This window comes from Pocillopora damicornis, chromosome 11 (assembly GCF_964200805.1).
Source record: "Pocillopora damicornis chromosome 11, jaPocDami1.2, whole genome shotgun sequence".
Taxonomy (NCBI): Eukaryota; Metazoa; Cnidaria; class Anthozoa; order Scleractinia; family Pocilloporidae; genus Pocillopora; species Pocillopora damicornis.
In genome coordinates this window covers 1,266,271-1,281,862 of record NC_142680.1, presented here as the reverse complement: position 1 = coordinate 1,281,862, position 15,592 = coordinate 1,266,271, and the positions used below count along the sequence as shown (strand labels likewise).

Sequence of the window (15,592 nt, the reverse complement as noted above, 5' to 3'; positions counted from 1 at the left end):
GTGAGATGATCATCTTGTGCAATAACAGTCATGGCGGAATTATAAGAGTTTGTATGGGAATATTTATGACCACTCTAAGGAATAAAATAATTCGTCAAATTCTCAAAAAAATACCTCACCTTACTTCCACAGCGTATTTCTTGTCATCTGACCGCTTACTTTGATGAAAAGAACGCATTTTAGTGAGTTGTCTCAGTTAAGAGGTTTCTAACAGCCCGTGGCCACATCAACCTTGACACACGACCGTTGAAAACTAGCCAGGTAACCTTGCCTCCTTTTTAAACTGAGCCTCACCGGGGATCCCACTGTAACTAGGCACCCGTAGTGCTAAGACAATTTCTTCATGTTAAGTTACGGTAGGATTCCCGGCGAGGCTCAGTTTAAAGAGGAGGCAAGGTTACCTAGCTGGTTTTCAACGGTCGTGTGTCAAGGTTGATGAGGACGGTCAGCATTAGATTCCATCCACCAAAACCACCTTGGTCGAGAGGGACTGAGATGGAATGATGGAAAAAAATTACGAAGCTACGACAACATGCCGACTTATCACGATGACCCAAGTGTATTATTTGTTTGGGAAATTGCGTCAAAACTTTTTACTAAAGAAATGGTAAGTATTAATTTATTGTTCGATTGTAGTATTATAAAACATTTTACGCAATTTTATGCAGATATTTCACGTATTCAAAAGGTGCTTAGATGTTACGTAGTTTTGGTGGATGTCATTAGGGAACATCCACCAAAACTTTGACCAAAACCATCAACAATATATTTTTTAAATTTTATCTATAGCCATTGTTAGATGTTCAGAGAGACAAAAGATTTATACCACTAATTAGCAGTTAGTGCTCTGGCTAATTATTTTTTATGGTGCACAATTGCTGACCGACCAAACGTTCATAATGATTATCATAACTCTTAACACATAGAATAAAGTGGTTTTGGTGGATGTTTCTCTTCATCCACCAAAACCACCACAGAAATTTCTGCTACTTCCTTACAGAAGACTGATGTGACCTGCTATTTGAAGTACATAACCACAATCTATTTCTTTGTATGTAGAGATATTTTGGAAAGTTCTTGAGTCAGCACCTTTTATTATTGAAACCATAATCATAACATGGTGCATAATATAGAATACAAAAGGTTCTGGTGTGGTAATCATGTAATCTTGAAACAGGAGAGTTTTTAACTGACTTAAACTGATTTAAACAAACATTTGCAACAAAATTCCAGGTCCAGAAATTTCTTCCACTATTTCTGCCAAAATCATAACCTTTAAGTACAACAAATTAGCACATTAGTAATTGTTATCAGGGGTCTGAAAATCCTATAAATCTTTCACATTTATTTCAAGGAACCTTTAATTTCACATGGATGAATAAGTATACACTCAACATGCAGAATGTCTTACAGTTTACAAACTATTTCCCTTTTTATGGATAGACAGTGAAAGGCCTCTGCCACATTGGTGAATCAAACCATTGTATACCATGCATTTTGTGATAATTGTTTGTTTTTGCTCACAATACCCAGAAAAATGGAGGGGATAAATTTAAATACCAAATTCTATGGTTAAAATTAAATAACATTGGAAGATCAAATTAACTTTGTACTGTTTAAAATTCAGTTTTGGTTTCTTGCTCATTCCAGCCTCTTGATATTCAAAAGCATTCCTTGTCATTTTTTGTGTTCTTCTGTGTACATAACTTGAAAAATAAACACAGAGAAAGGAAACCACAAATGATTAAACTTGAAGCTAAAGCAAAGTTTAAGTTGAGCCATAGCTGATCCAAATACTGAGCACTTTGTATTGTAACCCATTTAGCAGTAAAGTTTATCTATATGTCTGCCAGCTTGTCACAAGTCTTACCCCTCTCCTTCAAAAGTCTCTATAAATAAATTTTTCTTTGTGGTCCCTAATTGATGATTAGTATATTACAGCTCCTCAATTTTCCTCTCTCAAGTCAAGGTTACTCTAAATTTAACAAAGTAATGGACTTGATAAAACTCAAACTATAACTCAGCTGGCTGCTACTTGCAACCTTAATTTCTAGATATCAGTATACAATAATCAATATGTTATAAATAAGAACCCTAATGCTTAATTTTGCAGTGATCACCTTCCTCCTTTTCATTTGCAGACCAGACTGGAACCTCTACAGGTGTGTTTGCTTGTTTTGAGTGGGGATGGAAGAAAGGGAGTCATGCCGCATATCTGATTTATTAAATCGCATTTGTTCTGTTTATACATGAGTAGAACTACCTTGTTCTCTGAAAAAAGTAAAATTTCTCGCATTTTTATCTGTGCTTCGCAGTCAAACTTCCTTGTGTCTTGGACAAGAAATCTTGTTTTCTTGAAAACAAAATCTTTGTTTCCAGCCTTCTGTAATAGGTAAATATAACAGTGTAAGATGAGTGACAGTGTATTTCTCAAGTTATTTTTTGGAATGTGACAAAACGGAAGTGTCATAGTGTGATAAGGAGCAAACATATGATTGCTTGATAGAATGCAAAAAATGCAGAATTGCATATATTTTCTCCTTTGTCAGCAGCATATGTTAGTGAAAAGTTCTTACAATTGTTAACTTCTAAACCATCTTCAATTTAGCCAAGATTGAACCGTTATCACGTTTGTCATAAAAGTATTCTGAGATCAATGTCATATGACCCATTCATGTATTTGACCTTTCAAATTAGCAAGCCATAGTTGACAGAAACACAAAGGTTGAGGATAAAAAGAAATTATTATATACAGTACTTCTTCTGTATCTTTTCGTTTCCTTTTCTCTCCAGCTGTTCAGTCTATGCCGTGCTGGCAATTGAACACTTTCCCTCCCAAAGTTAGGAAAGGCGCACTAGTAAAAAACGAATTTTTGCTCCTTAAATATCTCATGCATCTTCCCCCAGTATTTTGTGACTTCTGTCCGAGGAAGGAGGTGTAAGCATTAAATTAACCCGAATGATTCCACGAGTGTGGTATCATCTAAGCCATGCCAGAGGGCTTGAACTAGACAAACTAGTGAGAATGCACAATAGCGATAGCAAAGCTTTGTAATGCTAAAGAGCTATATCAAATATATATAAATATATGTTCCCGAAACCTTTGACAGCTTTAAAGAAAGAAAACTTCGTCGTCAATCCTGTTTCAAATTCCGCAATAAGTTTAAGCGCCTCATCAACAGAATTTACGTATCCTAAATTATCTGCATGTTTACCATCAATGGTTCGCGACTTAAAATTCTCGCTATGCTGTTTCTGTTTGTTCCTCAAGAATCATGGGATTTACAGCTTCGGATGTTCGGCTACATCACTTGCGGATTTCCGAGAATCTTCGGTTATGTTTTGCAAGTTATTAAATATTCCATCTCAGTCCCTCTCGACCGAGGTGGTTTTGGTGGATGGAATCTAATGCTGACCGATGAGGACGCGGGCTGTTAGAAACCTCTAAACTGGAAATTTTTGAAGCAAACTGCTTAGGGTTAGGGTTGCACGGGGAAGATTGAGTTTGTAGTGAATTGAAATGAAATTACAGTATACGTGCTTGGATTCTGCGTTGGATTTGTGGCCGCCCGGTCATTTTGCGCTGGAATTTTTCGCTCCTCAGATCGGGCGTTCGGAAATGGAGTGTTCAGACTTGGGCAAGATGATCATCTCACAGCTGGAGCTTAGGCCGCCTGTGATTGAAAATTCGTTTCTTTTACTTTCTTTCAGTTTTTTCTTTATTTTAATTTCATGGATTTTAAAAGTTTGCAATGAAAACGAAAGCGCGAGTGGAAATTGATACAGCTTGTTATTTTTCATAATGGAGTATGTTTCGTGTTACATCTCTGCAAGTCACTCTAGGAAATTTCGCTATCGCGAGATCTATTAAGAACTTCCTTTGAGTTCCTCGCATCCATGGAAAACGTCTGGACTTTCTTTCGGTTCTTGATCGATTGGAACCTCAAAGTATTTCTCGCCAAAATTTTCTATTAAATATTCCTCCCAGTCATTTTGCACAGGAAAGGTGAAACCTTCGAAACTTATTCGTCTACGCGGGACGGGAGATCTGTTCATGTGAGGCGACACGAACATGTCAATCATGAGCCCATCATGCCAAGTACATCCGTAGGACATACAGAATTTATAGCAACTATATCTATCTCGTAATCTTGGGTTCCAAGTTGCTTCGTAGATACCAACTATTTCATGCTTGTAGTAACCGCTTGGGTCATCCGGATTCAACGCTGGATCACTTAAAGAGTTCTGAAAGAAAATATCTGGCGGTAAATCCTTTGCTGCGACTTGGAAAAATTTCACATATTCTTCCAAAGGCATTTCAATATCTATGTCGTAGTCCCACGGAATAAATCCATGATGTCTTGCAGCACCAAGTAAAGTCCCGCGAAATATCCAGTAGTCAATGTTATGTTTCTGCGCTATGAGATCAAAAATACGTAGCATTCTGGTCATGACGAGTTGTGCCTGTCGGTTGCGGAATTTTGCGTGGTTTCGAATATCAGGACATTGAATTGTACCGTTGATCAAGTTACATTTTCCTCCCAATTCTGTGTACAACTCAGGGCACATTTCTCCCCAATCCAGTGCAACAAGACAGTGTTTTCCAAACCGATTGCCATAGCACGGATACACAATGTCTTCGCGATCGACAATCACAACACACTTATTTGTGGGGGAAAGTGTGAGCTTGGAATCAGTCTGTATTAAGGATATCATCAGAAGACACATCGTAGCTACCAGAAAAATGAACACAAATAGAATCTTTCTGTGTCTCATTGCGAAAGTATGATGAGTTATGGAGTAAAATAATGAAATGTTCCTCATATTCTACTTTCGCTCTGCTTACTCTGGCGACCGTTTTTTTTTTAAAATCTAAAATGACATGTACACCTTATTCCAAAATGGCCGCCAACCGGTAAAAGCTGGGGCGAGTGGCATGAAAACGAGGTCACAAGGGCCAAACCTAAGAGATTTTACAGTTTCTACTGAGAAGTTTTCAACAAACGTATCATTTAATAACGTACCCTTCCGGTCAGGAAGAGAAAATATGGCAGATGCTTTATATGGACCCCGTTTACTAACCGAAGAAGATATTCCGGGAAGTTCGCTTGCTGGAAGAAAGCCCTCAACACTGAAGAACTCCGAATTGCAGTTTTGGTTGCGTAAGTACTAAAACATGGAACGACCTAAAACCACCTGAAACCACCTACAACCACCTACAACCATCTACAACCACCTCAAAAACATCTACAGCCACTCGCAAACTATCGTCTAACTGTCGTAAACTTCTTCAGGGAGCTTTACAAGTTAACACTAAACACCTATATTTATAAGCAGGTAATTTAGTGTTAACAACTGGGTTGAAAACGTAAATTAGCCACCGTAAAGAGTAAAAAAGCTGACGTTTCGAGCGTTAGCCCTTCGTCTATCGCTCTGACGAAGGGCTAACGCTCGAAACGTCAGCTTTTTTACTCTTTACGGTGGCTAATTTACGTTTTCAACCCAGTTGTTAACACTAAATTACCTGCTATACTCTCCCACCGACGCAGCACCACAGTTTCTTTAGAAACTTACCCCTTTATATATTTATAAGCCATTGTTTACCGGGCAATTGCGGGGGGCCAATGACCATAAGGGCTTGGCTGGACCTACGACCAGGAATAGGCAAAGTTGTGAAAATTTGAAAATCTATGTTGAAAATGAGGTTAGGATGGTTCGTGTACTTTAAAGAAAACGTGGTTTACGTTCTACTCATTCTTTCTTAAATTTAAGTGGTGTAAATACCTCGTCTAAAACACTAGTGTGATACAATAGCACACGAGATATACTTGTTCCAATACAGCGTCATGTGATGAACAGCTTTCATTAATTTTAGAACAAGTTTCATGAAATCATTTTACTCTTTCTTATTATAGCCGAAAACTGTTCGAAGACTGGTTGTGCCATCACTGCAAACAGTCAAGGTACTTCAACATGATTCAGTGCGAGAGCTATTGCCACTGATTTGACTGGTAAGACTTTTTTTTTTGGTTGTTTTGTTTTTTTCCTTTTTCAGGTCTAGTGGATTGTTAGAAATTACCAAACAAAATTAATCCGCGACTTTCTTCCTTTAGGTGTTGTTCAAAAACAGATGAAGCCCGATGAATGGATTTGTCCTTCATGTGAACAATTACCTAGGAAATCAGTTTTCCACGAAAAAAAAACCCCTCGATTGCGGCTAAGCCATATTTCTCTAGCAGAGCATATTGTAAATTAAAAACATCGGTCGCAGCGTCACGCAACATTGCGTGATTTTCTAAACGTGACATGCAGTTGCTGCATTGTTTTAAAACTTAGAAACTACATGGCCCTGTATTAATAGAATAGGGCTTCATTTGCAAGCATTTGTAGACTTTAACATAAGAAGTACCTAATAAATCGCTCTTCCACTTTTTATCTCAGTGTATAAATTATTTGGCCAGAACGAAAACAAATTAATATACACATTGGCTGGAGCCATTCCTGTCAGCGGTGAAATACAGGAATGGCTTCAGTCTTTGGTCATCCGCCTAAACTGACTAAATGAGTTTTGTCAGCGGAGCTTGGCAGCGGATGACTTTTTCATCGCCGGCATATCGCTGAACGACCTCGCTGAGCAAGATAGACTCTGTCCTCTCTTCGTTATGTAAGTAGCCATTTCTTGTTTGACACATCGGCGTTTCCACATGGATATTTCATTGTTCCGCTTCGAGACACGCGGTTAACAATAGAGTTCTAAAGCCGTTACGTCACGTTACCATGGGAGCAGAATTTTCTGTTCTAAACAAACGTGCTCAGAGCCAAAATGGCGTCGCTTTCAATCGCTGCACTGATATCTTTCTTCGCTGAAGAAAAGAAGTCAATCGAACGAGGAGAAAATCATTACAGATCTGAACACATTGAGTCATTTTCTTACCATCAGGGTATTTTACGCGGTGAGGTTCAAGCAAGTATGAAGAAAAAGGTCTATCGAGTCACGGTGAGTTTAGAGCCACCAATCGCATTAAGAAGCCTAAGGAATATTTTTAAATATCTTTTAAGTACCTTCTTGTTATCTACTCCCCCAATTTAGAAATATATATTTTCGATCTTGTCGATTTCCCTCATCAAAAAAGCCAGGCTGAGGCTTAAATCGTACAGATTATGATTCATATGAAATAGTGTTACCAAGACATTTATGAGTTCACCTTGTTTGAACTTTTATCTTAATTACCACTTAGATTTACCTGGATGACCACTTCAACATAAAATCCACGGAGTGTGAATGTCCAAAGGGAAAATTCAAATGCAGTCACGCGGCGGCTCTTTTTATAAATGGGATTCACAACTTAAGCCGCACAGATATTGAATGTCAGTGGAGGAAAAAGAAGTCTAATACCTCCCTGTCTTTACAGGCAGTCGAAGAACTGTTCCCTCTGCCAAAGAATTATGTGGCGATTACTCGATCTCCCAACACAGAAGATCGTCAGGCACTATATGGAAGCTTAAAGGCATATGGGAGGTTCACTGGTCTTTGCTGGCTCATGTGCCCAGAGCCTGCTCCCCAAGCCAAATTGCCTGTGCCAACAATTGAGGAAATCATCTACTCAGAGGAGTTTATCCAAACAAGAGGTACACAGCAACAATTGGACTGTTTGGTTCGGAAAGCCAAACTCACAGAAGCAGATATCCTGTTAGTCAGTCAGATAACTGTAGGCCAACGAGACAACCCAACCTGGCATCTTGCAAGGAGGGGACGGCTTACAGCAAGCAATTTTGGATCCGTTCTGCATGCCAAAAGAGTGACCCCTTCACTTCTCAAACGGCTCCTTGGAGAGTATGACATATCAAGAGTTAAGGCAGTACAATGGGGGGTAAACAACGAGGCAGAAGCGATTAAGGCATTTACCAATTTAACTGCAAAAACTGTACAGGAAACTGGGTTATGGCTGGATGGCTCTGGGATTCTTGGTGCTTCCCCAGATGGAATTGTGGATGAAGACTCTGTTTTGGAGGTCAAGTGTCCCTACACCGAAAGGAATATGACAATGGAAGAGGCAGTGAATATCTCCCCCAATTTCTGCTTGAAAAAAACTGAAAGTGGTCAGTATGCTTTAAAGGAAGAACATGTCTACTGGCATCAGGTCCAAGGGGAGATACATTTTGCTCAAAGGAAGCTTTGCTATTTTGTTGTGTGGACATCTAAAGATGTAGTTGTTTTGAAAATAGCAAAGGATGAAGGCTGGAGTGGAAACATTTCTAAGCTTACTCAGTTTTATTTTGAACACCTCTTCCCAAAGGTTGTAGAGGGACAATTATAGGTTTCCAGATCTATTACTGCATGTAATTATTTTTTAAGAAATAATAATTTTCAGGAATCATTAGGAGCCCTTTGGTGTTTAGTCTTCACTGATGGCATGTTGTTGTGGAATTTCTTGAGATAGGGAGGCTTTTCAGATGGAGGGTATTGGGAGCTCAGGTGTACTTTTAAGTTCACTCTAGTAACTTTAGGAACACAGATCTTCAAATCCCAACAGGGCTCTCCTGGTTTACTCAAACTAACTTTAGAAACAGTTACAGTTTTTGCACTTCATTGTTTCACAGTTGAGCTGTACTGCTCTGTTGTAGTGAACTGTTGTTGGGCTGAAATTATACATGCATCCATAAATTCAACAATGATAGCAGATTTACTTTTTGAATAAAACAAACAGATCAACATGTATTTTACAAAGTATTCAATTTTCCTTATATGAAAAATAATTAGTTCATTAATCAAATTCATATCCTTCACAGCCCTCTTTGATCAGTGGAAACTGCAGATTAACAAGTGAAGCACAGAGTTGAAATATTATATCTGCATGACAACGTAAATATGAGGGAATAAAAGATAAAATCTTGAAATCTTTGAGCCTAGCATTTGCCCTCTCAACATGAATTCTGCATTTTGCTATAACTTCTGTTGCCCTTGCTTCACTCTCAGTGAATGTACCATTGTTTAAAAAAGGTGGTATATTTACTGAAACACCATTTGGTACAAGATCCTGTATAACAAAACCTTTGTCAGCTAAGACCATATCTCCAGCAGTAAGGTGATTTAAAAATCCTGATTTCTGCACAATTGCTTTGTCAGATATTGACCCTGGATAAAGTTTGCTGACATAAGTAATAACACCATTTGGCACTACACCCACAATAACCTTGAAGGAATGCATTCCCCTATAATTTGAATACGTAGCATTCTGCTGGCTCATAAGCCCAGGTGTGGCAATCTCTATGTCTGTACAATCTATCACTACTCTACATGAACCAAACTGACTAAAAGATGATGGGGCACACAGCTTGTTCTTATCCCTAGATGGGATGGATGCCATGAGGTCAATAAATAGAATTGAGTGTAAGACATGAATGAAAGTTGTTACAATATTTGCTATTGTAGATACACTGCAATTGAATAACTGTGCAAGGTGAAGATTTGTGTAATTCTGTCTGACTTTCATTAATGTTATAAATATTTGTTCTTCAAAACTGATTGATTGCACTCTCCAGCCAGCAAAGTAATTGATGGATTGTTTAAACCTAGCTGCATAGTTGACAACAATTTGAAAAACTTCCTTTGTTGGCAGCCCAGTTTCCATCTTCAAAACCTCCTCACTCATTTTCGAAACTGTGTAATGTTTTTGCACATAGTAATTTTTTTCTCTTTGATCAATCATTTCCCTTTTTGCCTGCTCCAACTCTGCTTCCAGTATAACTTCTTTTCTTGTTGATTCAAGTCTCTCCACGCTGCCAGAGGTGCCTTGTTCAAGTTCTTCTTTCTTCCTTGCAGCTTCTATCATTTCTTGTAGGGTCTGTTGTGATTCGATTTTTTTCTTTTTTGGCTTTGCTTCTTCTGCTGGGAAAAGTTTGTCTTGGTTCCTCTTGAAAATCTCAGGACCATTACTTTTTTTTCCTTCTCTGAAATGGCAACTACAGACTCTGGAATGTTTTCCTGGCTCTCTGTCTTCTCTCCTATAGCAAAAAGGATAATTTCAGCTTTATAATTCTTTCTGATTACTGTGCTATTAGCGGAGGATTTTTATCTTGCAGCTTCTATCTTATAAAAATTTCTAATTAAGAAGACAGTTCTCTATCTGCCTGTTTTAACACTGCAGGGTGACCATTAAGTATCAACAACCACACCAAAAGCTCTCACAACTGATTTCCGTCATTGAGTCAAATGTTGGCTCGTGGCTTCTAGGGAACCGATTTTGAAGTTGGAGTACAAGAAAAAGGAGTCTAAAAATCAGTAAGATTTATATAAGCTTAATCAGTTTCATAACAAAGATGGCGACTCCACAACCGCAATAAATTGCGTAAGCATACTTTTCTCCTGGACAGAAAAAGTATTGAAATAAAACTCTTACTAACCTCAGTAGGTGAATCCATCTTCTATATTCCTTCAGCTTTTTTTCCTTGCTAGGGAATCCGAAGAAGCTACACGTGTGACTTTCCGAGTGATGGTTGCAATCAGGCGCAAAGCAGTGCACCATTTTAATCGTTTCGATCGCCTTCGTTTCTCAGTTTTAGATTTCTATGACCTACAGCGTTAATAACAATGTAACTGAACCTTATTCTAAGCTTCTTTGAACCGTTCCAAGCGATGATTACACACTTGACCTCAGCAACGCATAGGTTATCAGTAGGACGCGCTCGATTGTTTAGAACAGAAATTTTAGCCCCATGGCAACGTGACGTCACACTTTAGGACTCTATACTCACGGGCAAGGAGTTAAGATATAACTTATTAACTTTTACTATTTTTATCATCCAATTATTTAGTCGCTTGTCAGTTTTCGAACCGCCGCCATTTTCGATGCAGTTGACGGAAAAGAAACTGGGTGAGAGTTGAACCTTTAACAACATGCGGTCAGCAGTTTTACAGAAAAGAAAAAATATGATTATGGCCGACGTTAGTTAAAATCTTGCATTACAAGGCTTTTTCCGGAATGATTCCTTGGTGGAAACATTGTTTACAAGCGATTTTTATTCTAATTTTTTCTACATGGATAACTTCAAATGGAAATGGAGAGAAAGTGGCCTGTCGGGATCTTCTTATGGGACAGTATCCTATTTAAAACTAAAGCAAGAGTAAGCCTATTTACTACGTAGTTTTGAATAATGCTGAAAAGCTTATTTCGACTGGTATGTAGGGAAAAATAGGGAAGTCTGTTCGCTGTTCATTCCTTGACACTCTTAGATATTTTTGTCCTGAACCTATGATCGATTCTTCGACTCAGGCGGCTGTTGGCTGCACGAAGAATCACACGGTCGAAGGTAAGAATTAACGAGCTCTAAATACACAAAGTTCTTACTGTCTTTTAAACTTGCACATAATCCTATTCATTTCTTTCCACCATAGTGAAATGCAGCACTGTTCCTATCGAGAAAGATGGTCGAAATATCACTGAATGTATTCAAAACGTATCATGCCGTTATACGTAAGTCTTCCTCAAGTGGATCTTATTTTTACAATAATACTATGCTTTAAAACAAAATTATTCATTGAAAAGTCTTGCTGTTTCACTTTCAGCAATGATCACTCGTACGAAACCGCTCTTTTGTTATCAGTCTTCCTTGGCATGTTTGGAATTGACAGATTTTATCTTGGATATCCTGCGATAGGTTAGCTTTAGTTGTAGTTGAGTGAAAGTCAGCCTTTGAAATGTATTTCTTAATATAGAAAAGGACACTTTGGTGTAATCTTAGTTGATGACAATATTATTTTTTAAAATCTTTCAGGACTGTTAAAGTTTTGCACACTTGGTTTCTTCTTTGTATTTCATCTTGTAGATGTTATTTTGATTGCAACACAGGTAAATAATATGAGTGGCAGTTGATATTAATAACCAACAGTAAACAATACAATGCAATTCACTTCTGTGAAAAATAACATTGCCTCTTGCCCACCCTCTCCCCCACACCCACTTTCTCCCAGGATTGTAGATAGGTATAAGTGAACAGTCACAGAAACCTAGAACTGTCAGTGAAACCTGACAAATTACTGCAGAAGGGGGGGGGGGGGGGGGGAAGGATGGTAACTTTTAATGGACTTGAAGCCCATCTGGGGGAGTAGTCAAGCTCTTTGATGTTATATTCTTAAGAAACTGGGATAATCTTCAGCAGATGTAAAAGTCAATTTCCCCTCAAATTTACAATGTAAGAGGCATCTTAACAAATGTTTTTGTGTTTTGTTGCATAGGTCGTTGGCCCAGCTGATGGTTCAGCGTATATCATGGATTACTATGGCCCTCGCTTAGATCACATATCTAGAAACTCAGATACATTTTACAAAACAGGAGGTTAAAAAAAACCAATATGTCCTCCTTTGATTTCTAACTGTAAATATAAATGTAAAGTTCTGACCTATGAACAGAAATGAAATAAAATGCGAGATTGTATTGTTTATATTATATATGTGCACTTATTATAGGTTCGTTACAAACCCTTTTATGTCTTTAGTATATTCATTTATTTTGTAGTCACAGCTGTACAAAGTCATAATGTAAATTGTAATTTGCCCATTTTGTATGCTATTTGTGATATAATCTTAATAAAGCTTTTGGGAACAATTATTAACAAGGCTATTGCTACTCTGAAATCTTTGTATGTTTTTCCTTTCATAGCAGTTCTAAATTGGTACTTTATTCATGTGTATCAGATTACACAACACGTGATAAAATTGCTCATTTTTGTCAAATTGTTTCTTTCCTCTTGTTGGTCAGCTAGTCAAAGCCTCATAATTTACAAACTTTTGTCATGATATTTCAACATCCTGCTTGAGTTATTACCTGGAAGTCCAGTAGATATAGTGTCAAGTTGTCTTTGGAGTCACTGCTATGATAAGTGACAGGTTTTGGTCTCTTCTAGGTTTTTTTTTCTTATTTTTGTTATCTGCTGGCTAACCGATGGGAACGTTTAAACCATGAACCGAATCATTCGCTTTCTTTTTGTTTTCTTTGTTCTTGTGTAACTCTTCTTTTGATGTATTTCTTATCTAATGGAAAATCAATTCCCGTGAAACGGGTGCGTAAAGGGAAGCAACGTAGGTAAGGAAGATAAGAGTATGTACTGTATCCACCGCACCTGTTGAACACGTCTTGGTAGCATCGTAGGGTTCAAGAGGCACAATTGGAAATGAAACTTTCGTTATTATCGAAGGTTAACCATGTTGCATATTTTGGTTTTTTTTTATTTGTAATTACTTTACAACATTCATCCACCTCTGATGAATGATTAGATTTGGGTGAGCAGCCCTTATCGATAACGCTACCAGACGCGCGTTTCTCCGTCTATGGAAAGATTTGAGACGGGTCGGGAAGAGGCTTTGCGGGGGCCTGATGCTAAAAACTATCGGTGCTAACCCCGGCCCTGGCAGACTTCTGGCTAACTGGCGTCGCTCGAGGCCTCGTACTAGAAATCCTGCAGGTGAAGAAACATTCGTGGTGAAGTGCTGATTGACTGCTGAGTTACGCCCTTAGGTGACAAATTGTGATTCTGTCACCTTTGTAAAAATAATTTTCCTATATAAATCGAATATTCTTGTTATGTTCACACCGTTTAGAATAGAGATGATTACCCTCTGTCATTTTTTTTCGGTTTTTCATGTAAGTGTAAAATCGTGCAAATGGCATTGGAAACTACTGTAGTGAAGTATGAGGCATTCTGTTGTTTCGATCAAATCGTGAAGTGCAAGTACTGATTTTAGGACATGAGTTAACTACGGCATTCATGTCATCTTTTATGTCTTAAAACCAAACATCATTCTCTTTTTCTGGGGTATTCTCGACAGCTTCTGTGCCACAGACAGAATTCGAACACGAGGGCTCCAAAATCGATCACAGCTTCCATGACATTCCCTCAACAGATTCAAGCTGGTCGTCAAACACACTAAAAGCAAAATCACAAACAAAGTTAGAAGAAATCAACCCGTCCATGGCTTCATTGAGTCTCACAATGACTCCTTTTGGTGTACTGTTACCAGTTTGTCTCCTGGCAGTTTTTCTTTCATGTGTTGTTTGCGTCTACCACTGGCACGGCGTCAGAGAACGAAGATTAGACTTAGAAGACGAACGAAAGAGAAGAAGTCGGATCGTTTCAGATTTTGACGCTGGCTGTGGTTTGAGAACTTTCAAGCCTGCTGATAAGGTAAATACCAACCTCACTCTTTAACTTTTTTTGCGTAGACGATTGAATACTTTTTTAAACGTCAGTACCTGATATACTTTTCTTGCTAATTTATGTAAGTCACTCTCCTAACAGGTAAATAAAATATTAATTAATAATTTTGCGATCTTTTATGTAATATCTTTGATTAATAAATAGAGAAGGAGAGATTTCTATACAACACGATTCTATTTAAAAGCAAAGCATTATTCCTAAAGACAAATTAGTTAAGGGGGTTAGTTTCTTTATCTGAACATCGTTATCATTTTCCTCCTCTTCACGTTCAGAAAGTTCGAATGTACCCATGGAAGTCCACAAGAATTCAAGACTTGCCTGACATCAATGACAACAATGGATTTGAGATTCCCTACTATCTAGGTGCGAGCAGCAAAGCAGGCTGTTACCATGTTCACGGTCGCCGTCGTCCAGCAATGGGTCACATTTCAGAGCCTTACGAGAGGCCTGCATTGAAAAGGAACCTCATTCATAATAACACTACCGTATCCACTCGGGAGCTATCAGGTGACGTAAAAAATTCGTAAGAAGATAATTTAGTGTCATGAACTGAGCTGTCAGAGCGATTAGCGACGAAGGGCTAACGCTCGAAACGTTAGCCTTTAAACCATTTAAGGTGGCCAATTTACGTTTTCAACTCAGTTGATAACACTAAATTACCCTTTTATACTCTCCCACCGACGCGGCACCACAGTTTTTATAGAGACTCACCCCCTTTAAACCCGTAAGGGACCTGTTATTATCTATCGCGGGGGGGAGGGGTTGGTCGGAGGATTTTGGTTTGTGTCACGTGAGAATTTAGCTGTTCCCACATAAGGTTCTCTATGATTCTTATAATCCTCCTAATTGGCAGTTGATTTTCAGTAAATTTTCTATGTTCTTCCCTCTGCGCTTTGTTGGCGACAGCTGATCCTCCCTCTGTTTCTCCGGAAAACCATGTTATACCCCCCTATTTTTTTTCATTCAGTAGGCTTTATTATTTTAAGGCACGCCGCAAACTAATATCTGATCTCTCTTTCGTCAGAAACTGATTTCAGTTTAAAGCTCCCATCATCATGGTCTGCAGACACTCAAACCAATAGCTGCGTAGTGGCTTCCATAAAGAATGAAAAAACTGGATTGGATGATGACTGTTACGTCACTGGCATACGAGAAGAAGTTATTCGTTTGACGCACTTTGATCTGGAGGGACAAGTAGTGGTGCAAACAGTTAATGGTTCCTTGTTGGAATACTGGGTGTAAAGTTAACAGCAAATAATGTGACAATCCAGCCCTGATAAAAAAAATGTGTGTTAATTAAATAAGGTTCATTTCAGGTTCCAACTAAAGCTTAGCTTACATATAAATTGTCGATGATTGTTCAGTATTAAATTTTACC

General features: G+C 38.3%; 6 protein-coding genes and 1 long non-coding RNA gene across 8 annotated transcripts; 5 read left to right on the top strand and 2 right to left on the bottom strand.

Annotated features, from left to right (window-relative positions):
• The first annotated feature begins 443 nt into the window (after positions 1-443).
• Positions 444-2,299, top strand: LOC149037001 (uncharacterized). The gene is made up of 2 exons (XR_016181322.1): positions 444-607; positions 2,142-2,299. It is a non-coding gene; the product is annotated as an uncharacterized LOC149037001 (long non-coding RNA).
• Positions 2,300-3,771: 1,472 nt separating this feature from the next.
• Positions 3,772-4,911, bottom strand: LOC113681434 (uncharacterized). The gene has a single exon (XM_027198526.2). It carries the CDS (start codon positions 4,822-4,824, stop codon positions 3,868-3,870), a length of 957 nt encoding a protein of 318 aa, XP_027054327.2. The 5' UTR covers positions 4,825-4,911; the 3' UTR covers positions 3,772-3,867.
• Positions 4,723-6,432, top strand: LOC149037000 (uncharacterized). The gene is made up of 3 exons (XM_089188269.1): positions 4,723-5,162; positions 5,916-6,011; positions 6,114-6,432. Exons 1-2 carry the CDS (start codon positions 4,883-4,885, stop codon positions 5,975-5,977), a joined length of 342 nt encoding a protein of 113 aa, XP_089044395.1. The 5' UTR covers positions 4,723-4,882; the 3' UTR covers positions 5,978-6,011; positions 6,114-6,432.
• Positions 6,433-6,743: 311 nt separating this feature from the next.
• LOC149036999 (uncharacterized) lies at positions 6,744-8,717 on the top strand. Of its 2 annotated transcripts, none has more exons than XM_089188267.1 (2): positions 6,744-6,997; positions 7,413-8,717. In XM_089188267.1, the coding sequence occupies exons 1-2, from the start codon at positions 6,824-6,826 to the stop codon at positions 8,316-8,318; spliced, it is 1,080 nt and encodes a 359-aa protein (XP_089044393.1). In that variant the 5' UTR covers positions 6,744-6,823; the 3' UTR covers positions 8,319-8,717. The 2 variants fall into 2 exon arrangements, with proteins under 2 accessions (XP_089044393.1, XP_089044392.1); XM_089188266.1 differs by having other exon boundaries at positions 7,239-8,717.
• LOC149036998 (uncharacterized) lies at positions 7,177-10,701 on the bottom strand. The gene is made up of 2 exons (XM_089188264.1): positions 10,405-10,701; positions 7,177-10,005 (listed from the first exon to the last, which is right to left on the bottom strand). The coding sequence occupies exons 1-2, from the start codon at positions 10,524-10,526 to the stop codon at positions 8,766-8,768; spliced, it is 1,362 nt and encodes a 453-aa protein (XP_089044390.1). The 5' UTR covers positions 10,527-10,701; the 3' UTR covers positions 7,177-8,765.
• Positions 10,702-10,855: 154 nt separating this feature from the next.
• On the top strand, positions 10,856-12,608 carry LOC149036997 (TM2 domain-containing protein 1-like). The gene is made up of 6 exons (XM_089188262.1): positions 10,856-11,098; positions 11,234-11,310; positions 11,396-11,474; positions 11,567-11,658; positions 11,776-11,849; positions 12,236-12,608. The coding sequence occupies exons 1-6, from the start codon at positions 10,983-10,985 to the stop codon at positions 12,338-12,340; spliced, it is 543 nt and encodes a 180-aa protein (XP_089044388.1). The 5' UTR covers positions 10,856-10,982; the 3' UTR covers positions 12,341-12,608.
• Positions 12,609-13,820: 1,212 nt separating this feature from the next.
• LOC113681586 (uncharacterized) lies at positions 13,821-15,592 on the top strand. Its single transcript, XM_089188261.1, has 3 exons — positions 13,821-14,181; positions 14,487-14,721; positions 15,239-15,592. The coding sequence occupies exons 1-3, from the start codon at positions 13,969-13,971 to the stop codon at positions 15,454-15,456; spliced, it is 666 nt and encodes a 221-aa protein (XP_089044387.1). The 5' UTR covers positions 13,821-13,968; the 3' UTR covers positions 15,457-15,592.